Source organism: Nannospalax galili, unplaced genomic scaffold (genome assembly GCF_000622305.1).
Source record: "Nannospalax galili isolate Female #2095 unplaced genomic scaffold, S.galili_v1.0 scaffold57, whole genome shotgun sequence".
Lineage (NCBI taxonomy): Eukaryota > Metazoa > Chordata > Mammalia > Rodentia > Spalacidae > Nannospalax > Nannospalax galili.
In genome coordinates, this window is record NW_008340555.1 from 229,759 (window position 1) to 254,144 (window position 24,386).

The 24,386-nt window shown below is 38.1% G+C and overlaps 1 protein-coding gene across 6 annotated transcripts in view; it reads right to left on the reverse strand.

The window, feature by feature from the left end:
- Positions 1–24,386, reverse strand: part of Ccser2 (coiled-coil serine rich protein 2) — a 190,698-nt gene that overhangs the window by 135,221 nt on the left and 31,091 nt on the right. For all 6 annotated transcript variants that reach the window (XM_008835582.3, XM_008835579.3, XM_029564728.1 and 3 more), the window contains 2 exons: positions 14,082–15,537; positions 12,839–13,035 (listed from right to left, as the gene is read on the reverse strand). In XM_008835582.3, coding sequence (XP_008833804.1) covers positions 12,839–13,035; positions 14,082–15,498 — 1,614 coding nt within the window. In that variant the 5' untranslated portion in view covers positions 15,499–15,537. The remainder of the gene's footprint in view (positions 1–12,838; positions 13,036–14,081; positions 15,538–24,386) is intronic.

A 24,386-nucleotide genomic window follows, 5' to 3' on the forward strand; every position in this document is an offset into this window, starting at 1 on the left:
GCCTACCTTGACTTTAGCCCAGTAAGATATATTTTAGATTTCTGGATTCCAAAATGATGAGACAAATTTGTGTTGTAGAGGTTTGGGGTTTTAGAACAGTTGCCGAGTACACATGAAGTCCTGAGTTCTATCCCCAATACCACACAAAAAATTTTTGTGTGTGGACGCATTTTGTTTTAAGCTACTAATTTGTGGTAATTTGTTATAGCAACAAGAGAAAAACTACTATGCCAACATGTTTAAAAATGTGTTTTTCATTATGCCTGACTCTGATTACAAAAATAGTAACAAACAACTCTGGATGTCTACTATCCTTAATGAGCTTCATTTGAATTAAAGGAAAATTAAGTTTGTTGTCTCTATAAACTCACAAAAACCATAGTATCCTATATGATATAGGTTTTCAAATATTTTTTATTACTTATTTTGAGTTTGTGTATGAGTGTTTTGCCTACATATAAGTGTACCACATGCATGCAATGCCTAAAAAGGCCAGAGGAGGGGGATTAGATACCCTGAAACTGGAGATGGAGATGATTGTAAGCCACCATATGGATGCTGGGAACTGAATCTAGGTCCTCAGTCAAGAGCAGTAAGTGCTCTTAACCACTGAGCCATTCTCCAGCCCCAAATAATAACATTTTTCCACTTTAAAAAAAATCTTTAAAATAAATGCCTTAGGGCTAGAAAGATGGCTCAGCAATTAAGAGCACTGGCTGCTCTTGCAGGGAACCAAGGTTCAATTCGCAACACCAACATGGTGGCTACCAACGATTCCAGGGAATCTGACGCCCTCTTCTGACTTCCTCTGCCACTGCATGATACAGGTGCACTTATATACATGCAGGCAATACACTCATACACATAAAATATAATAAATATTTTAAGGAAATAGATGTCTTCTAAATCTTTAAGAATAGCTGATCCCAGAATTCTTACAGATCTTTCCAAGAACAAAGCCTGTGCATTTTCCTGATTGACTATAAATACTTTCATTTAAGTAACATCAAGATAATCTAACTTACACTCCAAAACATTAGAGTTTGCACCAAATTTTGGGTTAAACCAGTGTTTCAAGAAATGAAGTTTCTAGCTTTCTATATACTTCTAGACTCACATTTCCACATAATCTCATAGTATGATCCATGTAACTGCTACAGGGATTTACTACATACAGATATAGTTTTCAATTTTTTTTTTAGTTCCTTTACTTTGGTGACTGATTTTGAAATGTTTATGCTGCATCTATTTTATTAAAATTAAGATGTTCAAGAACACCTCTATCATACTTCCTCAAATTTACAAACATCAGGAAAAGTCAGAGTAAAAAAGAGCAGAGGAAAGCATACACATAGACAGGCAGCCAAAGAAGAGGCATTAGAACCTAGGTAACATGAAAGAGCAGCCATACACTAGTTGGCCTAGCATATCAAGGCTTGAGAACATAAGAGGTAATGAAGACATCCATGGAGAGGGAGGGTTGGAGGCCAAGTTTAGTCTGGCACTAGGTATGGAAGCCATGGGGGCAGCAGCTAAATGTGAGAAATCAGAGCCTAAACAGAGTTTCATGCATGGGGATGGCCCACTGGAGGGGGCTCAGAGCAGAGAATAGGATGAGAAAGAAGTCAAACAAAAGATAAGCTGATGGCAAAGAAAGTAAATTGACTACATGGAGTAAGACTGGAATAAATATGTATTTTAAAGATAAAAGAAACCAGGTTTATCAGGGCTGGAGAGATGGCCTAGTAGTGAAAAGTCCTGGCTGCTCTTGCAGAGGACCCAGGTTTGACTTCCAGCTAATAACCATCCATAACTCCAGTTCCAAAGGATCCAATGCATTCTTCTGACCTCTTCTGATGACACAGGTACAGTTACATACATACAAGTACTACACTCATATACATAAAAGAAAATAAAAATAAAATATTTAAAAAGAAATCAAGTTTATCATAATCAGAGATGGGTATTAAAAAGAATTAAGGAGATGGGAAAACTAGAACTGATTAGAATTAGAGGGTATGATTTTTTGGTTTTCAGTGTAGAGGCACAGTAGGAACAAATATTACATAATGTACCTGTACAACTACACATATACTTCCTGCCACCAAACAGTAATTCTGGGTAGCAATTAGCTTACCAAGTCCCTAAAATTTCACTTTAAAATACATTTATCATGAGAAAAAAAAAAAAACTAGGGCTGCTAGAGAAGTGGCTAACCCAAGGGCTAGAGCAGAGAAAGAACAAGATAGACTAAAGCAACTCAAACGAGAAATCAGAAAGTATAATACTCAAAGAACAAAACAGCTGGACACAGAAGCCAGGCAGAAGGAGCACTCCCTGGCTAGGAAACAGACAAGACTAAAGCCCACAACAATCAAAAGCAATGAAGGACTGCAATGTGCATCTGTTTACTAGAAAATACATATACCGCTGGTCAATGTGATCTAAAGACTACCAGGCATTAATGTATCCATGTTAATTTCATGATTTGAATGACTATTGTGTGATTACATAGGAGAACAATCCTGTTTCTGAGAAATACACACTCAAGTATCAGAGGAACAGAGACATCAGGGTAAGGAAATTACTCTCAAAAAGCTTAAGGGAAAGTCGTTTGTGTTTTGACATGGGGTCTTTTCTACATGTAGCTCAGGCTGGTCTCAAACACATTAAATTCCTGCTTGCAGGCATTCACCGCCACCTGGTCATGTTTTTTAATAACTATACTACTCTCTGCAGCACTTTGTAGAGACCATTAATAAATCTCACTTATCACTCCATCATTTCATGAGTATGGCAGAATGGGGAAGTTAATACTGTCTTCATCTTAGCCTCGGTAGAACAGTAGAAAACTATTCATCATGGTGAAAAAAAGACAAAAATGGGGCTGTCAAGATGGCTCAGCAGGTAAAGGTGCTTGTTACCAAGAAGACCTGAGTTAAATTCCACAGGACCCACATGGTGGAAGAAGAAATAGTCCTACAAGTTGTCCTCTGACTTCCATACTTGAGTGTGCACACACAATTGATGGATGGATGGATGGATGGATGGATGGATGGATATAATAGAAGACAAAAATGCCTCAGGTTGAAAGCTTATTCAGAAAGAGTCTCATATACCACACATTAAAATTTAAGATTTTATTCTACCCAAAGTAATACAATTTAGAAATCAATTCCACACTCATACAGGCTTTATAGTAAAATCTGGGAAATAAAAGGGAAAATAAGCATCAAAAATGAGAATTTAACAAAAATTTTAAACTCATAAGCAGATGGCTTGCACTTCTCTAAGTTACTAATGTCATTTCAAAGTCTAAATAGCTACTCCTTTGGCACAGGAAAAAGTAAAAGACAATGTGATATGAACCTTGTCATCACTGTAGAAGTGATCAATACAATGTAGTACTATACCACATAGGGAAAAAGTGCTGAAACTAAGAAGAAGCAACACAGTTGGAAATACCGGAAGAAGTGATTAATTCTAACTGGAAGGAGTCATATATTATGTATGTATGTACACACACACACACACACACACACACACACACATATACATACAAACACACGTCAATATTGGAGGCACAAAATAAAGATGTAGTCTTTCCAATCTAGCAGAAAGATGCAAAGCAGAAAACCAGGAAATAGTTGAAAATGCTAGGTAGGCATCTCATCATTAAAAGCAACCCTTAGGTGGCAAGGATAGGGGAAAAGTCTGAATGCAACCTTCAAGGTTGAATAGACTTTTGACAGGCAGGGGATCCAAGGGGAAGAGTGCTTACTAAGCTGAAGCACAGCTTGGGTAAAGGTACAGAGTAAGAACACTTTGAGAAATAATCCCAAATGACCCTGGAACTAGGCAAGGTATGAAAAACATCCCTTGAACACAGATACAAAAATGCAAAAATAAAGAATTCTCAATAATAATGATGGTGATGATGATGATAATTATAAAGACCTCACCAGAGTTTAATGAACAATATAAAAATTGTTAAATACGATAAAAACTGGTAGACTGGAAACAAGTTGACACTGTCTTTGAGGTAATATATGTGAATATAAAAAATATCAAAGTATCCCTTATAGTAAAATAATGCAGGGTAAGTTAAATGAGAGTAAGATAATATATATAAATTAAAGATTAAATCAAAACTTTCTAAGTTTCCTCTAAAACTCAAAATAGAACCAAATAAGACAAATACATGCCATATTTGATCATTTTACTATGTTTGCTGTTTGGACTAGAGAAATTCCAAAATTCAGTATGAGCAACCTAGGGAATTCGTAAAGCTACATAAGCTGCTGCTAAGAATATCATGCAACTCAGCACACATTTCCATCTCAATGAAGTCTACTGCCATCACCAGGGCAGAAATCCAACTGCAGCTACTGGTCCCTAGTAAAGAGACATGTGAAATAAAAATGTGCTCACATCATCAAATGAGGCGTAACTACTTGTTAATGTCAAGCATTTAAATCTACCTTTTAAAGTGAAATGGATAATTTAAATAAGAAGTTAAACTAGCCTACTATATGGAATATATACACTAGAGCTTCAGAGGGATGGGAGAGGGCTGACAAAACACAGAAAAACATGTTCCAGAATCATCCGATTCAAACACTTCCTCAGGCATCCTACACAAATCATCAGAGACTGGTAGCTCAAGCTTTCAATCCTAGAACTTTTGGAGCCAAAGACGAATCTTGAGTTACTGGCCAGTATGGACTACCTAGCAAGGCATTAGCTAAAAGAACAGCATTCCAAAGATGAAAGGTCTTCATGTGATGGTTTAACACTATCGCTTCCTAGATATCTGGTGCTAGGAAATCAGTCACTGTGACACTATAGTCCAACACCTCTTCAATGACAGTTCTCATGTTGTCACACAGCACAGCAAAGAGGGTCCCAGGCATGCATCACTATGCTTACATCTTGTCAAATAGTGCAGATGTAAGTGTGGTTATGAGAAAAATTGCCGAAAAAGAATTACTGCATCTAATCTTCAAAACAGCTAAATATCAGTTAAAAGTTTAGGGGCTGGCAAGGTGGCTCAGTAGGTAAAGGCAGGTGTTTGCTACCACAGACATGTGCACAAATAACAAATTTTTTGTTTAAATAACTATGTAAATAACTAAATAAATAAAAGAATATTTAAAAGTTTACATGAAATAAAATTAGATATCCTGAGTATATATAAAATTGAAAATTAAGACCACCAGACTAAGAATAAAGTTATTTAGTAACTAATTTCTTGCCTGTATGTATGTAAGTACACAACTTGCCCTCAGAGGCCAGAGGAAGTCATCGGATCCCACAGAACTGGAGTTATGGTGGCTGATAGCCTCCATATGGTGCTGGGTACTGAACCAGGTCTTCTGGAAGAGCAACTAGTGGTCTTAACCATTGAGCAATCTCACTAGCCCCCTTATATTAACTAATTTCTGACTTCTCAATTTCAATTTATTCAATTTACCTGTAATTTACTCTGTCTAAAACAGGAGATAGTAACTGGTCCATAACCACCTCAAAGGGCTGTTACAAATATAAAAAAATATGAGGAACATAAAAAGACACGTTACCTAGTTCAAGGTAGCACACGCCTTTAATCCCAACACTTGAGGGGTGGAGGCAGGTGAATCTCAGTGAGATCTAGGCCAGCCTGGTCTACATAGTGAGCTCCAGACAACCTGGGGCTACAGGGAGACCCTGTCTCAAAAATAAAAAAGAAACAGTATCATGCAGTGAACAAAGATAAACCTGCCTATGTTAGTACCTGTACTAAGGGGTCACCAAGTCCACACCCAAGATTAAATTATAAGAAAACTCACAGGATCCAGTAAACCACAGTCATAGCTAAGATTTATTCTAGCAAAAGGATAAAAGTGCATTAAGCAAAGAAAAGGTATATAGAGGATATATTGTGGGGTTTTGGTCACCTTGACACAAATTAGGGTCACCAGGGAAAAAGGAACCTCATTGGGGAATTTCCTCTAACAGACTGGTCCATGGGCATGTCTATGAGGCATATTTTTGATTACTGAGTGATGTGGGAGGGCCCAGCCCACTGTGGGTGGTGCCACCCCTGAACAAGTGGTCCTGGGTTGTTTAATAAAGCAGGCTGAGCACAGGCCAGGAGAACAAGCCAGTAAGCAGCATTTCTCCATGGTCTCTGCTTTAGTTCCTGCTTCCAGGTTCCTGACCTGGACGTCCCTCAGTGATGGACTATGAGCTGGGAATTGTAAGCTGAAATAAACTCTTTCCTCCCAAGTTGGTTTTGGTCAATGTTTTATCACAGCAGAAACCAAACTAGGACAGAGGAGAGCCAGCTCCACGTTTCCCAGTCTTCTCTCCCAGAATGACAAACATGTATCTACTAACTTCTTCCAGCAGTAAGTTGCTATGACACATGCTCTTTTGAAACTCAATGCCCAAGGACCCTCTGCCTCCAAAATTCCAGACTCCTAAGGAAAGCATTATTTAGCATAAATTGCACTGTTTGTACAATAGTGATCCTACGTCTTTTCACCTAGGGACAGTTTCACTATAGAAAACTGTTGACCAACTAAGAGTCAGTGTTTCAAGCAGGCAATCTAAGGAAAGACACAATCTCAGATCTACTCTCTCTTCTACACAATACCCCAAAATACTGTGGAATAATATTAATGAGGGTGATTTAATGTGCTTCATTTCAACTTCAAATGGATACAATTTTTAAGTCCACAAATATTAATAGGAAACAATAAAATAGTAATAGCTAACATGTTGAGCTCCTGGTATGTCCCCCACATTAAGCATTCTATATGTTATGACATTATCTAATGTTCATTATAATCTCATGAGGTAGTACAAGATGATGCTTACAACATCACAAGAATCATATGGACTCCAAGCATAGAGAATCCTAGGACATACAGCTAATACATGACACAAATGGGGCTTTAATTTGGCTTCTTCCAGAGTCTTGGCTGCTAGGCATTATATTACAATGCCTATTAATGTACAAAATAACTATATGGCTCAAGGACAGGAAAAGATATCTTACATGCACACAGGTATGTGCAGAAGAAAAAGTAAATATTACTACACAATTCCATCAAATTTAAAACTTAATGGTAAAACACACACACACACACACACACACACACACATCAAACAAAAACTATGGGCTGAGCGCCAGCAAGTTGGCTCCATGGGTAAAGAAGCTTGCCATCAAGCCTGATGACCCAAATTCAATCCCTGGGACAGGCAGTGAAAGGAGAGAGCCTCCACAAATGCACTGTGTCCACCTCTTAAGTGCTAGGTAGGACAACAGGCATATGCCACCATACTCAGCTACAGAACTTTTATAACCCTGCTCATGCTCCCCCCCCTCAAAAATCTTTAATTATGCCGGGCATGGTGGCACACCTCTTTAATCCCAGGACTCAGGAGGCAGACGGAGGTGGATCTCTGTGAGTTCCAGGCCAGCCTGGTCTCCATAGCAAATCCAGGCCAGCTGTGGCTACAGAGAGACCCTGTCTCAAAAAGACCAAAACAAAAACAAAAACAAAAAAAAAACCTTTAATTATAAACTGCCAAAATTTTCCCTCTGAACTAAGTTGATTTCAACGCTCAAGAGGCTGACATAGAACTGCCAAGTGCTCAAGGCTTAGGCTACATAGCAAATTCTATCTCAAAAACAACCAAAATGCTTTCCCTCTGAAATTTTACTATCATTTCAATTCAACATTACATTGAATAACACAATGGGGGGAGAGGCAGGTGATTTGTCAAATGGAATGCTTAAACAGCATATATAGAATTACAAAAACATCCAAAGACCAATTATTAGGACTAATAAATGAATGAATTTACCAGTTATTGGAAAAGCAGATCAACAGACAAAAAGTAAACATATTTGTGTTATATATATACACATATATATTTCAGATAAAATTTTTTAATGATGCCATTTATAGAAGCAAAATTCAAGACCTAAAAATAAATCTGTTGTCCTCATTTCTTTTCCTGTTCCTGCTATAAAATACCCTCAACAAAAGCAACTTAGGTAAGCTGCTGAGAAGAGGGAGCATCAGTTTTCTTTATATGGTGCCTAGCAGGCTAACCAGACTCCAAGGAATGGACCCACACCTCAGAGCATCTGAGGAACACAAATTAGACTCAATAGGCCTTTAAAAGACAGAAAAATACTAATAAACGGAAGTGTGGGAGTAGTTAAGGAAGGGTGGTAAGGGGAGAGGCAGTCTGAATATGATCAAAATACAGTATATAAAACTTTCACAGAATCAATACAAATATTATTTAGAAAAAGCAACTTAGAGGACAAAGGGTCACAATCCTTACTGCAGGAGTCCAGAGCAGAGAACAAGGAATTAACACTTGCATTCTAATGCTCAGCTGGGTCTCCTCCTCACTCTGTCCAAGCTCAGTCCAAGAACTGCTATCCCTTCCCCACCCACAACCCAACTCTCCTGATCTGTCATTTGGTGGGTTCTCCGACTTCAATTAACATAATTTAAATATCCCTCACAGACATGCGTACAAGCCAACTTAATCCAGACAATGCCTCACTGAGACTCTGTTCCCAGGTAACTCTAGAGTCTATCAAATTGAAGTTAAAATTAACTATCACATATTTCACTGAGAAGCAAAATAATTAGCAAGAAAATTTCTGTAAGTCTAAATAAATGGAGGAATATACCATATACAGAACTCTAAGGCTAATGCAAATATGCTGACTCTTCCAAAGTGATCTATAAAAATTCAAGGCAATCCTATTCAAACTCCCTCTGGGTGAATCCGCATAGAAACTGACATGCTTCTTCTAAACTTTAAGTGGATCTACAAAAGGTTAAGAAATACTTATATATGCAGTCACTGATTTATGACAAAGATACCCCTTAGTAGAATGGAAAAAACGTATTACCAATCCTCTCACTGTCCAAAAATTAATCTTGGCCCTCTATTTTACACCTGCAAAAAAATTAATCTTGACCTCTATCTTATATATTATACAAATTAATTTCCACATGGAGTGTAGACCTAAATGTAACATACTAAATATAAATCAATAAAGTCTTTAGGAAAAAAATATTGAAACATAACTTGACTTTAGGATGAGCAAAGATTTCACAGAAGACAAAAACGGTAGCAGTAAGGGAAAAATGACAAACTGGACAGCATAAAAATCTGTATGCTTTAAATATTAAACATTAAAATTTTTATCATCAAAAGAGACTACTGAGAAATTTAGGGGGACTGGAAAGATTGCTCAGTGGTTAGGAGCACTGGCTGCTCTTATAGAGGACCCACACCCACATGGCAGCTAACAACCATCTGTAACTCCATTTCCTGGGGATCTGATGTCCTTTTCTGACCTCCTTGGGCACTGTGCCACACACAGGTGAACTTACATACATGCAGGCAATACATTCAAACACATAAAATAAAAAATACAATTTTTTTTAATTTAGAAGGTAATCCAGAGTGGAAAATATATATTACATATATAGGTACCTACATATGTGTGTGTGCATGTGTATGTAAAAGATTTACATCTAAAACTTGTGAAGTACTTATACAAATCAGATAAGAAAAAAAACCCACAAATAACCCAATAAGAAGACATTTCCACTAACAGGCAGTAAGTATATATGAAGGTGTTCTGTGAGTAATTATCATGGACATCCTAAGACAAAATCGCAATGCAATACTCCCATATTCTGCAACATCAGAACAGCCAGAAAAAAAAAAGGCAATCTGAAGTACATACAAAAAAGCAGAAATTCTGGGGCTGGAGAGATGGCTCAGCAGTTAAGATCACTGGTTGCTCATGCAGAAGACCCAGGTTCAATTTCCAACACCCACATGGCAGCTACCCACCATCCGTACCCAGTTCCAGGGGAATTCAATGCACTCTTCTGACCTCCAAGGACACAGATACACTTAAGCACATGCAGGCAATACACTTATATACATAAAAAAATAATTAATAATAAAAGAAATTCTGAAATCAGTATTTACTACTAAAGGCAATTGTAAACAGTTACATTTTGCAAAACTGACAGCACCTAGAAAAATTAGCCTTAGACACAAAGATCCCACTCCTATTTTGCCAACAAAAATGAATAAATGTTCACTAAAAATATAAAGCAAAATATTCACAACAATGTAATTCATTAAATAGCCAAAAACTGCAAATCATCTAAATGCCTAAGAACGACAGTATACAATGTTGTACTACATCCACACAAAGGAAGATGACTCAACAAGAATGAACAAGGGCTGAGAGTACGGCTCACTAGTAGTGTTTACTTGACTTGACAGGGCCCTGAGTTGGATCATCAGCATGGGGGCAGGGTACAGAAGCAAACAAAACAAGCTACAGCACATTAAAAGAAGGCAGGCATAAACTGGAATGTGCTTATGGTTCTATTTATACAGAGTGTAAGAATAGGCAAATTCGTCTACAATGACAAAAATCAGAGATAGAATTCAGACTTCCTAAGACTCTCTTCCTCTCATCCCTGCCACAGTGGATGAAAGGATGAATGAAAAAGAACAGAAAGAACATTCTGAGGAAATGGAAATATTCCCTATCGAGACTAGGTAATCGTGTTAGTAGTGACATCTCCTTACACTGACTTGGACAGAAATAGACATTATATAGGCCATGAAAAGTGACAAGATGTCAAGGTTTGCGTGGAGTTAAGTCACAGATATTAACCTGAATTACTTCGGGAAAGGAAAGAGGAAAAAAAGAAAAGGGAAGACAATTTAAGTAAATTGTAATCCTTGATTAAAAGAAAAAAGTGATTTTTTGTGTTTGTTTTTTATTTCTTCTTTTTTTTTTTTTTTTTGTTTCTTCTACAGTTCAATATACAGTATCTTCAGCAACAGGGTCTTATCCTGAGTTTCTTGTGGGTAATCAAGAGCAGGTGCAATGGCCAGTATTGTTTGAGGGTCTATGGGACTTCTGGTTGACGACTTTGAAAGAGAGGGTCCATCCCTGACACTGGGGCTTTTACTTTGCTAGCTTATGGTGTTTAGTAGGGAAAATGTCCCCATATTATAAGGTAACTCCTTTTAATCTCCTTTTATAATATATATGTAAGATCCACCTGCCTCTGCCTCCTGAGTGCTGGGATTAAGGGCCTGTGCCACCACACCTGGATTTATTTATTATTTTTATGTGTATGAGTGTATTGCCTGCATGTATGTGAGTGCACTCAAGCCCTGCAATGCCGCAGAGGTCAGAAGACGGCTTTGGATTCCCCTGGAATTTTTTTAAGTAAATTATTTGCTAAGTATCAAAGTTTACTGTAAAAGTAAATATACAAATAAAGCTGATAAAGTAAACTACTATCTGAAGAAAAAAAAGCTCTCTAGACAAAAATGCACAAACAAGGATAGGGTGTGCATATGAAGTCCAAATGACAAGAATGAGGCATCACAGAAACAAACCTAAAGTGGACAAAACAAAATGAGCTGGAAATAACTCAGAGCAAGAACACCTGAACTTCTAGCAAAAGTGGTAAATCCACTGTCACAGAAGGAGATCTTAACATGCTCTTATCAACTTTTCTATCAATTCTCCATCTTCTTTCAGACTTCATCTTGAATCAGAAAAGAAGACACCATCTGGTTCCAAAGCACAGAACAAAGACTTGTTGCTTCCCATACTGTTATACACAAGCATACTGATCAAGGGGGAAATTCACAGCTCTTAGGTACAAATGGTCAGCCCAGGTGCATTCTAAACTCTGTAGATGTCAGGTAAGATGATCAACCTCTGAAAACACTGGTTCTAAGTAGCTTACTGCTGCCATCTGCTGGACCTAATACTGATAAGCACTTTGGTTATACTTTAAAATGGCCTCCTAATAAAGAACACAATGTCCTACACTGCCTGTCACCTTCATCCACTGAGCTGAAGACACTCTGTAAATTAAATACAATTAAATGCATGTCCTTGCTAAGCTTGTGAGACTTAAAAAGCCTGTAGTAACAATGTCTGGGCTTTCTATGCCACAGGATTACATGAGTATAGAAAATTATACTGCCTGAAATTCACTTAAAATGCAATATATCCACAAACTAATTTGATTTCATGAGAATTTCTATTTTCTATTCCAAATAATTACAGACATTTTAAACACACCATTTACATTTTATTCACGTAGCATTTTATCCATAGTTCTTGTAATAGCTCTTAAAATACCCATGTATAAATGCATAGCCGCTCTTCAGGTTCCCTAACTTTTCAGACACACAGGAAAATTACATCTCCTGTCCCCTTAATCCTTCGTAGGACCATATAAGTAATTCTGATCAACAGGCTGTGAGTGAAAGCACCAACTGCCACTTCCAGGCCAAACTAGGTACTGCAACAGTACTCTCTTCTACCAGGGTTGACAAGGGGCTTCAAATCAAGGTCAAGCCCTAAGACCAAAGCAGCTTAGGTCATTAACGGAAGCCATGTTAGAGAGCTGCCCAGACCTACAACAGACTTTGCAAGAGTAAGAACTTTTACTGTGTTAAGCCATACACAGTCAATGTTTAATAAGTATGCAAGCCTCACCAATGGTCCTAGCTCAACCCAACCAATACAGTATGTACAATGTATGGATATATAAAAAAAATTTGAGTATATGTGTGTATGCATATATTTAAGTCAAATGTCATCTATTCATGTTTTAGTTATATGTTTTATAGGCCAATTACAGACAGATACGAATTCCTAGTTCTCAAACTAGGAAAGTTAACTCATAAGGTAAAAAATGTATCAATGCCAGAAATCTCAAAAAAACTCCAAAGGGGCATATAAATCCATACATACTATGCTGTTCATTTCAGAGGACTCATAGCTGCCAACAGGATGCACATTTCCAATGGGTTCCAGGCCCTCTTCATCCCACATGTATGTTCCATCAGAGCTATCAGACGGAGAGAGCTCAAATGAAGAACCAGCTCTGTAATCCGTATCAGGTGAAATCAAGTTATTTCCGGAAGTATGTTTTGTACATTCACTCCTGTCTTCAAATGATTTAAAAAAAAAGTATGAATTTCCAAAATATATTATTTCTAAAATATACACTCTAAATAATATATAGCAAAATTTCGTTTAAAAAAGCATAGCTAAAATCCTAAACAAATAAAAACCTAGAAGCAAAATCTTAAAAATAGTGTACTGAAATATTTTGTAGTAAACATGAAGAAAACTCACTGTGTAACATTTCTTACATTCTCAGATCCCTATAATATTTCCCAAGATATTTACTTTTAACCACTATTCAGGAAACTCCCTTCTTCTCTGAAGGGCACTTAGCCTCCTTATAAGGGAAAAAAATTACTGTTGTAGGCATGCCTTTTATAAGAACTACAGACAAAGACGGTTTATGTGCATCATTACACATAACCTAGTCCTGTCCCTTGACTAGATCACATGCCTTGTACACTTCCTTCTGATGACTATTATGTCAGGATATATGAACAAACAATTAAGCTTCATCCTGTACTTAGTACCAATATAGTCAACTTTAAAATAAAATGTTTAATAGATGCCATCTAGCTTTCTTCAATAAAAAAAGCAAACAAAGCTGCTTTGGAAGTATCATTGTAAAGACCACTAAACAAGAAAACTTCCTAGGATAAAAGAGCATTAGACTGGACATAACCTCTATTATCTGATTTGCCATTGCCTTAGCTTTACTCTTCACAGACACCAATGATCTGCTATACTAAGTGAAGAGGCTGTTTAGTGGTATGCCACTGCTAGGTAAGGTGGGGAAAACCATCTGGGAAGTACTGCCTATACTATGCTAAGCAGGGATAGGTCTGTGTATGACAACCAAAGAAAAGCCAAGTTAGAACAGCTTTAACTGATTTTGTTCTAGACAAGATGAAACTAGGGCAGGGAACAAAAGCCAATACATGGATCTTATCCCAGGCCACTTTCACCTAGAGCCAGTCCAGTCCTTTTGGTGAAACTGGCAGCATTCTGGAATTTATCAGAAGATAATCCTAAATGTCAGCCCAGTTACAATGGAGAAAGAAAATAAATTATGGATATTCATATTTACCAGAGACATTTATATCTATCCATTCATCAGTTTTACTGAAGGCTTTTTCATTTTCCTTAGGAGAATCAAATATATCCTTTGATGGTCTGTTTTCATGCTTTTCTTCTTTGAGAGAAATTTCCTCCGGAGTTATTCTAGTTCGGTTGGAGTCTTCTATATCTATAAAATCATCACTGAAGTCTTCACTTAAATCATTCTTATCAGAAGATGACAAAGATGACAAAGAAATATCATCCACATCATCACTTAGGTATCTAATTTTAGCATCATGCTTCATGGTCTGATCCTTTTCTGTTCGATAATTTTTATTTTCAATTAGTTCTTGGTCCTTATTAACAGTGCTGTCCTTAGCCAGAACTGTAGTCTCTTCCTCTACACATGTGTCAGCAGGTGAATTTTTATTACCATCAACTGCAATGGCCCCAGGAAATGAAGGTAGGCTAGATTTCAGCAGAGAGGGATGAACCATCCTATAACCCAAAGTAGAAGTTATACCTGGGCCATTTGATAAAGCCAACTTCTTCCCACCAGCAGCATAAGGTCTATTAAATCCATAGCCCAAATGCTCATTCCCATTGAGAACTTCTGACTGCCGAGAATTTCTTGTTAGCATACTTGACCGAAGAGGCACTCTAATGGGTAGCTGTTGGTTCTGATAAGGCTTTGTAAGATCTACAGCTCTGTTGAAGGAATGTGATCTGGTTATAGATGAAGGAGGAAGGAAGGAATTCTGAATGGAATGGGAAAAACTTTGGGATCTTACCATCTTTTCACAAGTAATAGATTTACTATTGTCTGGGGATTGTGCTAAGCTTTCTCCAGAACTGCTTCTGGTAGCACAGGAGTTTGCTCTGGGCCTTTGCATGCTGCCAGTCGATCGGTTTCCATAAAATGTATTCAAACGGGACTTTGGAGCATTGACCGAAGAATAGGAAGTCCTTCCTAATAATGGGCCTTTGGTGAATTTCCCCAAATTAGATGGTCCAGAAAAGGATTTCTGATTTAACTCCTCTGTAGATGACACAAACATAGTAGTTGGCCTTGCTAGCTTTGATGGGAATAAAGATGCACTTTTCAACCCTCCCTTTATCCCATTCTTATCAAACGTTCCTTGAGCAGGAGCATGTTTTTCAGGATCAATTAATTTATCATGTGAGCTCTGAATATTGTTAAGGTCTGCAGGGGTTTGTGTACCAAGTTGGTATTTACTTGCTTTTCTCCAATTAAATGGATGGGACAGTGAAGAATCAGAGCCATTATTTTTTGTGTAGCTCTTGACAATACTACTCTTGGAAGTCCCTAATAAAGTCACGGTGGTCCCATTTGGCATCGGCTGCAGTGTACTTCTCACAGACTTTGTTCCATACTTTGGCAACTTGGAACCCAAAAATGTCTTGATTTGTGTTTTTTCTTCCATGAGCTATAAAGTGCATTTGTTCTTAAAATTTGACAGAATCTGAGGAGAGAAAAAAAGATAGATTAAACATTCCTAAATAAGCACAGTAAGTAACATAGATATATGAACATATATATTTATTAATTATATGCAGAAAATTCTAATCATTCGTGATTCCTATAGAACTCTTAACAAATATTGAATATACTAATTAATAAAGGTCAGGGAGAGAAGGGAGAGAAATGGAGGGGAGGGAGAAAAAAGGAAAAAGAGAAGTCAGAATGTACTTGTAATTCCAGACATGGGGAAGGGGAGATAGACAGGTCTTTGGGGCTCCCTGGCCAGTCAGCCTAGCATACTTGGTGAGCTCCAGACCAGTGACAGAAGTGGAAAAAAGGCAGACACAGCACCTGAGGGATGATACCCAAATTGTCCTCTGGCCTCCATATGCTTATACACACACACACACACACACACACACACACACACACACACACAATGGACAGAAAAAAGGATTTTATACTGTACACAATGACTCCTACTCTAAATACACTGCCTGGAAGCAGTAATAGGAGAGAGCTGAGCTAATAAAAACATTTTGGACCTGCAAAATGCCTCAGTGGGCAAAGGCACCTGCCTTCAAGCCTGAGGAGGTGAATTCAAACCCCAGGACCTTCATAGTGGAAGAAGAGCACCAACTCCCACAAGTTGTCCTCTGACCTCCATACACCTGCTATGGCATATGTATGTCTATATATACATATATGTGCACACAAATTAAATAAAATGGTTAAAATAATCTTAAAATTTGTAAGAAACACAGTCACAGTGGAAACTAAACTGTGTGAGGACCTGTCCTTGGTAGTGACTACCTTGAGCAATGTAGCAAGAGGATCCTGAGGTCAAAGCCAGATCCTGTAGTGGTGTCATAATCAAGCAGCAGCGTTTGCCATAAATATAAAAATGGACAGTAGAAATATCTAAGACAATTGCCTTCTCCCATTTTTTGTTTGTTTGTTTGTTTGTTTGTTTGAGACAAGGTCTCCCTATAGCCCCAGCTGACCTGGAATTCACTGTGTAGACCAGGCTGGCCTTGAACTCACAGAGATCCACCTGCCTCTGCCTCTTGAGTGCTGGGATTAAAGGCCCGTGCTACCGTGCCTGCCTCCTTTCCCCATTTTTATAGTGGCCTTTACCACAATATACTTCTGTATCACTTTTAGAATAGCTGTAAGAAAATTTGTAACAGTACCGCAAGACATAGGAGGATCATTGTATAATTACTAAATAATAGATATTACTAAACAATATATATTTAAGATACTGTCCCTTAGTGTTGGGCAAAAAGAGTACATCTCCCTGTCTGTTAGAAGGAGACTGAGAGGAAAACACCACATTCTTGTATTTCTCTTTTGCTTTACTTTTCGTCATAATACATGCTATCATCCAGCAACACCTGAAGATGTGCTCAAAAGCCAGACACAGTGTCACTGCCAAGTATCTGAGGTTCTTCCAGCTGGGAGGAAAATAATGCTAGAATCTGTATGAACTGCTTCCTACAACATATTTCTAAATGTATAAATAACTGCAACAAACATGGTGTCAATTATCTTGAGCAGTGGTTTTAGCATGAACCTATTCTGATATCTCAGTTGTAAATTTTCCATGTCTGCATATGTGTATGAAGCCTGCTATTTCATTGGTTGATAAGTTACCTTCTGTCTGAATGTTCAGGAAACTTTATCCAAAATTTGTTTATAACTCTGTAATGAAATATAACAAGTATGTTGATTCTCCCTCATTCAGCAGCTGTGTAGACTCTGATGCACTTTACCTGATATGCAACCATTTAAGTATTTAAAATGCAACCACTGAGTATTTTAAAAGGAATATGTTGGCTACATTATCTAATAATAAAATCTTTGAGCTACTTTAATAAATATTGTCTATGAGCTTTAATGGTGAACTAAGAATGACTGGTACAGAACTTGGAGATGTCTGAGACTTCCTGAGTTAGTTTCTATAATAAATTTTTTAATTTACATATTGACATAGCACATTTGAAAAAATTCTCAAACCTACATACAGCTCCTTTTTGTAAAACCAGAAAATGAAAGGTGGGCATAGTGGTACATGTCTTTAATCCCAGCACTCGAGAGGCAGAGGCAGGTGGATCTCTGTGAGTTCAAGGTCAGCCTGGTCTACACAGGGAGTTCCAGGCCAGCTAGGGCTGCAGGAGATGCTGTCTCAAAAAAAAAAAAAAAAAAAAAACTAATAAATCAAGTTTCTTGCCTGCAAGAAGAATCTACAGCTGATTATGAAGCAAGAAGCAGCAGCATATCCCTAAGACCCACACTTATACCTGGACCTTAATTCATCTCCATAACTTCATCTCCTCTCCATAGCTATACAGAGATTCAAAAACTAAAACACTGTCCATAAATTGCCACAGAGGATTTGGGTTCACATCTGACTCCAGGGCCATTCAGACTGCCTTCATGACAGAGGAATGAAGGATTCCGGAAGGCATAGGACAGTGAGAGACAAGAGTGAAGTAAGGGGATGCAGCAGTTAGAGAAGCACAAAGACTACAGAGCAAGCATCAGGCTCTGCAGAGGAACAGAATCCTCACATTTTCAAGCTCCTTTCATATCCATTACCTTCTCCCCCAAGGAGCTGCCCACTCACCTTCTTTATTTAGTTTTTCAAATAGCTTTTCAGAAGGTTATGAATTGCCTACATTTTAGGGATTTAAATAGGCATAGATTTGCCACTGAGTCTAAGCGCAATTAGCTGAACAACAATGTTAATGACTATACAGACTTAAGTAGTCACTTCTAAAACTTGCTTTCACATTAAGATAGCTACACCACAATTTAAAATGATTTGTTGTTTGTTTCTTGAATTTGTGTTACTCACTTACTTCCCCACACACACCCCCTTGCCCAGTTTTCTGGCTGTCATATGCAGCATAAGCTGATTCAAGGGCCTGATTATGGCAATTAAACAAAAAAAGGCACCTCCTGACAGAGTAGATTTAAAACAGTGAATTCCAGTCCAGATTTTTCCTTGTTTGTAAAGGGATAACAAAGTTCAATACAAAGCCCCATTATTATATCAACTTGACCTTTCCTGTCCCATTACAACTTATTTTTCAGTCAAATGCGATCAAAGCAACTTGTGAAAGTTAGGTTTGGAAGGAATCTGTGGTATAGGAACATTAAATAATCATATTCTTTAAAAAAAAAAAGGCAAAATAACAAAGACAGGGGTTGGGGATTTAGCTCAGTGGTAGAGCACTTGCCTAGCAAGCACAAGGCCCTGGGTTCGGTCCTCAGCTCAAAAAAAAAAGACAAAAAAATAATAATAATAATCATAGTGTGTGTAGATTCAAAGTGTATTACTTTCTAAATTTTTAATTTTAAGAACAGTGAAAATACCAGCACAGAAAGCAGAACTAGAGGCTCCCTGCCAATGCTTCCCTCCAAATGTTACCATTTAGTTCAGGAGCACACACTAACTACAGGGCTTGCAAACGCCATGACTATGCTGAGGGCTAAGGAAAGAAGCTGGTGCAGAACTGCTTGAATAATGATCAAGCCTAAGATGATACCTGAGTTGTTCATTATCTGAGTAAAATACAGACAAAATAACTAAACACAGACATTTTTAAACTCTAAGTGCTTATCAAATCACAAGATGCAACAGTTCAATACATTGGTCTTTATCAGGCCTGCTAGTACAAAGTTCCCTAAATTAAATGAGCAATAAGGTCAGGGTCATAAAAAGTTAAGTGTAGAAGAGAATAGTAACATGATTAAGATGGATGGGTGATTACTAGGATGTGAATTCACTAATGGCACACAGAGAGTAGATTTGATTTACCAATATATAAAACTCAACCAAGTTTGTTCTATTTATGACAGACAGCAATACTTATATATGAAACATTTTGGAAAGATAAAGTGGTGGTTAATCTTGTCAATTTGATAGAATCTGGAATCACCTAGGAGATTCACTTCTTGGCACATTTGTGAGAGTGTTTCCAGAGGGGATTAGCTGAGGGAGCAAGGCTCACCCTCAAAGTAGATGGCACCTTCTAGTGGGTGGCCTAGATATAAAGCAGTCCAAGGGAAAGAGTGTTGACCACCTGCCTTCATGTTTTCCTAAGTGTCTATCACTGCCGCTCTGCTCTCCCTGCCATCACACCCCAGTTTCCTCAGCCTTGCATTCTAGATCAAACAGCAGAGACTCTGCAAAGAACTTCCAAGCCTTCTGCACTAGACTGGGAATTCTAAGGCATTCAGCTTTGTGGACTGCAAAATTACAGACTTCTCAGCCTCTACAGCATAAGGACAGCTACTACTGGATACAGTAAGGATCCATTAATGTCACGTATCTGCCTATGCTTAGGATGTACAAATGACTATCAACTCCTACCTAAAAACCTAGAAGAGTCAGATACTACTCAAAACCAGAACATTCTGTCAGACCACCACAGTAAAGCACATAAAGCAAACTGCAAAGAGAACAGGCCCTAAAAAAGAGGTGACCACCACAAGGAGGAGCAATAAGCTAACACTTTAATGGATGCTTCCAAGTCAAAAGTGTGTCTGTTTGGAATAGCTAACTCTCCGTGGGCTTTAACGAACTGCTTTAGAGAAAGACATGAGAGAATGTCTATCAATGCCACAGCATCCACAAGGTGAGCAGAGGTTGCCCTAGTAGAAACACAAGTTTCTTGCTTTCCTGTATACTTCTTTCTTGGGAAGCAAAAGCCATAAACTGCTTTAAAAAATTAGAAAATAAAAAAAGGCAGCAAACCAGCATACCTCCAGGCCATATGAAAAATATTATTTCGTTTGGAGGAAACAGAATGTGAAAATTATTCAGTTGACCCATTTATGTAAGGGTAGAGTTGATTATAATGGAGATTAGAATGGAGCAGTGGGTTGACAGTGTATCAGAATCACATGGAGGGCTTTGCTAAACAAGAGCACTAGGTTTAACCCTCAGAGTTTGTGAGTTAAAGTCTAAGTTCTGGCCTTAGCAAAAGTACTTTCGAAATTTTTTTTAGTTATTTTTATTTTATGTGTATGAGTATTATGCTTGCATGTACATAAGTGAACCCTCCATGTCGTGCAATGCCCATGGAGAACATAAGAGGACCTTAGATTCTCTGGAACCGGAGTTACACATGGTTGTTAGCTGGCATATGGGTGCTGGAAATCAAACATGTGTCTTCTGCAAAAGTAGTCAGTACTCTTAACCGCTGAGCCATCTCTCTAGCCCAAGCAAATGTATTTTTAAGACTGGGATGCAGCTTAGTTAGTAGAGTGCTTGCCTAGCATGCACAAAGCCCTGGGTACAATCCACAGCATAAGCGTGGTGGTGGTGCAGGCCTATGATCCCAGCACCCTGCACGTAGATAGCAAGTTAGAGACCATCCTGGGATACAAGAGACTGTAGCAAAATAAAAAGGGACAGAAGGGAGAGAGGAAGGGAGGGAGGATGCCTGGGTCAGAGGCTTCAGTGGTGAAGGATCTGACTGAAAGGAGACTGAGATGTTGGCAAGAGTCCTTAACTTGATTTAGATGGTATAAGAGATAAACAAAGATTTATGCACTTACTATATATTAGAGACCATCCTGGGATACAAGAGACTGTAGCAAAATAAAAAGGGACAGAAGGGAGAGAGGAAGGGAGGGAGGATGCCTGGGTCAGAGGCTTCAGTGGTGAAGGATCTGACTGAAAGGAGACTGAGATGTTGGCAAGAGTCCTTAACTTGATTTAGATGGTATAAGAGATAAACAAAGATTTATGCACTTACTATATATATAATCAAAAAGTTGATAGAAAATTTTCTTTATATAATCACAACCAATAAATGGAGAAAAAAATAATTACAAAATATGAAAATCATCACTTCGAGAACCCTAAAAAAGCAACAGGATTAAATAGCAATCATCAGTGACTGCTAAAGATACCACCTGATCAAACACCACAAGATCAACCTTGGCATCCTGCTATGAGGTGAGAAATACTCAGAATCATCTATGAAACAAACGCCCTTGCCTAAGCAAACCAGTTGAAGCTACAGTGCTTCTGGACCTTCCACACCTGCCGGTTTATAAGAACAGCAAGAAAGAGAAAAACACACTAAGGACATAGTCAGTTAAATCTGGAATAAGGGAAAATTTTACGAGAAAGGACTCTTTCTTTCCTGAACAAATAAAGGGGGAATGTTATAAACAAGGAAACACATTAACTAAATGCAATGTATGGATCGATCTCATGTGGATCCCAATTTAAACGAATTCCCAATAACAGAATGTTTGACACAACATAAGCAAATTCAACCTAGACCTAGAGCCTGATCACAGTAGGGACTGGGGGAGGAAGTCCTAGAGTACCATACTCCTGCTTTGGCAAAGGAAGTGCTTTTATGTCACAGCTACATATTTCAAAATATTTAACTTCGAAATTACAAGTTGGGATTTCTCTGGAATATTCCATTAAAATCAAATCCCTCCCTTCCAAGCATGGGTATATGAGTGATAAGTTTAATAACTTCAAAACTGGGTGATACATATACTCAGCATAAATGTTTTTAAAAGTCCATACATAATTTTCATTTAAAGAGTATATACTACAGCACATTCCACATTATCTTGATGTTTTGACATGTGGCAAGGGGTATTTTGTAAAAACATTGTCTAACAACCATCAGTGGGCATCCTTGACCCTTACCATCGTAAACAGTCATCCTGATTGAAGAATGAGGGAAGAAGCTCAAAAACAATGCAAAAGTGATAGCTTTCAGATTATTTTGTGGCTTACAAAAGTGAAACATTTAATAACTTGTTTTGTAAATACAGCAAAATGTTCCCATAAAAGTGTCCAGGTCACAATCCAGTATTTCCAGCTAAGTCACAGTGTGATGTACTTATCTTCAGTCTAATGTCAAGAGTGCTACAAAGCTTAATACCACCTGTTTTCTTTCCATATTTAAGCTTCAAAATAATAGCACTTAGGATAACATATTAACCACAAGTCTTGTTTTTTAATTCATTTATTTTTATTTTATGTATATGAGTATTTTGCCTGTGTGTATGCAAGTACACCATGTGTCATGCAATGTGCATGGAGGTCAGAAAAAGGAGTCAGATCCCCTGGAACTGAAGTTACAGACAGTTGTTAGCCACCATGTGGGTGCTAGGAACTGAACCCAGGTCCTCTGCAAAAGCAGCCAGTGCTCTTAAGTGTTAAGCCATCTCTCCAGTAACCCATAAACCTTATATTTTAATATTAATCTCAACTATTATTGAACAACAAATGTATAAACAGTAAACCAAGCTGGCAAGATTAGGAAACAAATAGTTGTAATTATCAAACATTCAGTAATATTTGTAATTCAATACACACCAGGTACTAGACCCCTAGTGACATCTAATGTACTCTTTTCTCTGATGATTCAGAAAGCATCTCAAAATCATCACATTACAGGGCCTGTGCGATGACTCAGTTATTTCACTGAAAAACTGATTTGATATTTCCAGCTAAAAGAGCAGGTGAATCACAGTCCTCCATTCTTGGAGAATTTTAAGAAAAGAGAGAAAACTCGGTCCTAGATGTCTCAGAGGTCAAGTGCCCTAGGAACTGATAAACAGGTCCCCTCCCAATTAGTCCAGTAATGCTAGAATTAACTAAGCCTCTGGAAATAAAGGGGTTTTTTTTAATTACATGTAGTTGTATATTAAGAATTAGATGTTCCCAAGGACTTGAATGAGGAACAATGGGAGAAAGTTATCGGAGTCTTTCTGACAGACAACTCCACAATTGCAAACCAGGGTCCAGAACAACAGGAGACCACAGACAGACACAGCCCACAGGTCCCACCACCAGCTCCTCTGCTCTCTTTCTAACATAAGCTTTTTGTATATGTGAATAAAACAAGTAACCAAAATAAAAATTCCTCAACATGGCCTACCATCAAAAGATATAACTGTTTACAAAAAATAATGGACAATTTCAGAACTGAAACTACTTGTATTCTCAAAGTGAGTATGTGAAGGAAGATTGAAATCCCCAGTAGCTTCTGTGCATGCCCATCACAGCATGAGCAAACTATCAACTTTGAGATAATGTCTGAACATTTTTACATAAGACAACTACTTGAACTAATGCTCAAATTAATGCTTCAAGAAAAGGTGACCAGATTAAATTTCGGTCACCTTCTGAATTTTCAAGGGCAATTTTGACAACACATGACTTATAACCTTCTGCTAACAGAAAATTTCATATGGAGCTGGAGATATGGCTCAGTGGTTAAGAGCACTGGCTGCTCTTCCAAAGGACACAGGTTTGGTTCACAGCACCCATATGGTAGCTAACAACTATCTGTAACTCCAGTTCCAGGGGCTCCAACGCTCTCTTCTGACCTCCATGGGCACTGCATGACACAGGTGCACTTATATACATACAGGCAATACACTCATAAAATAAAACAGATAAATAAAAATTATTTTATAAAGAAAATTTCAGAGCCTAGTATGGTGGCCCAGACCTTTAATCCCAGCACTCAGAACACAGAGGCAGGCAGATCTCTGAAATCAAGGCCAGCCTGGTCAAATTCCAGGCTGCCTGGGGCTACAAGGAAACCCTGTCTCAAAAAGACAAAATAAAATATAAAATAAAATAAATGAAAAGAAAAAGGAAACTTCAGCCAGGCATAGTAGTGCATGCCTTTAATCTGAGCCCTCGGGAGGCAGAGGAAGGCGGATCTCTGAGTTCAAAGCCAGCCTGGTCTACATAGTGAGTTCCAGGACATCCGGGGCTACAGGGAGACCCTGCCTCAAAAAGACCAAAAAAAAAGGACAAAAAACAAAGGAGGGGAGGGGAGGGGAAGG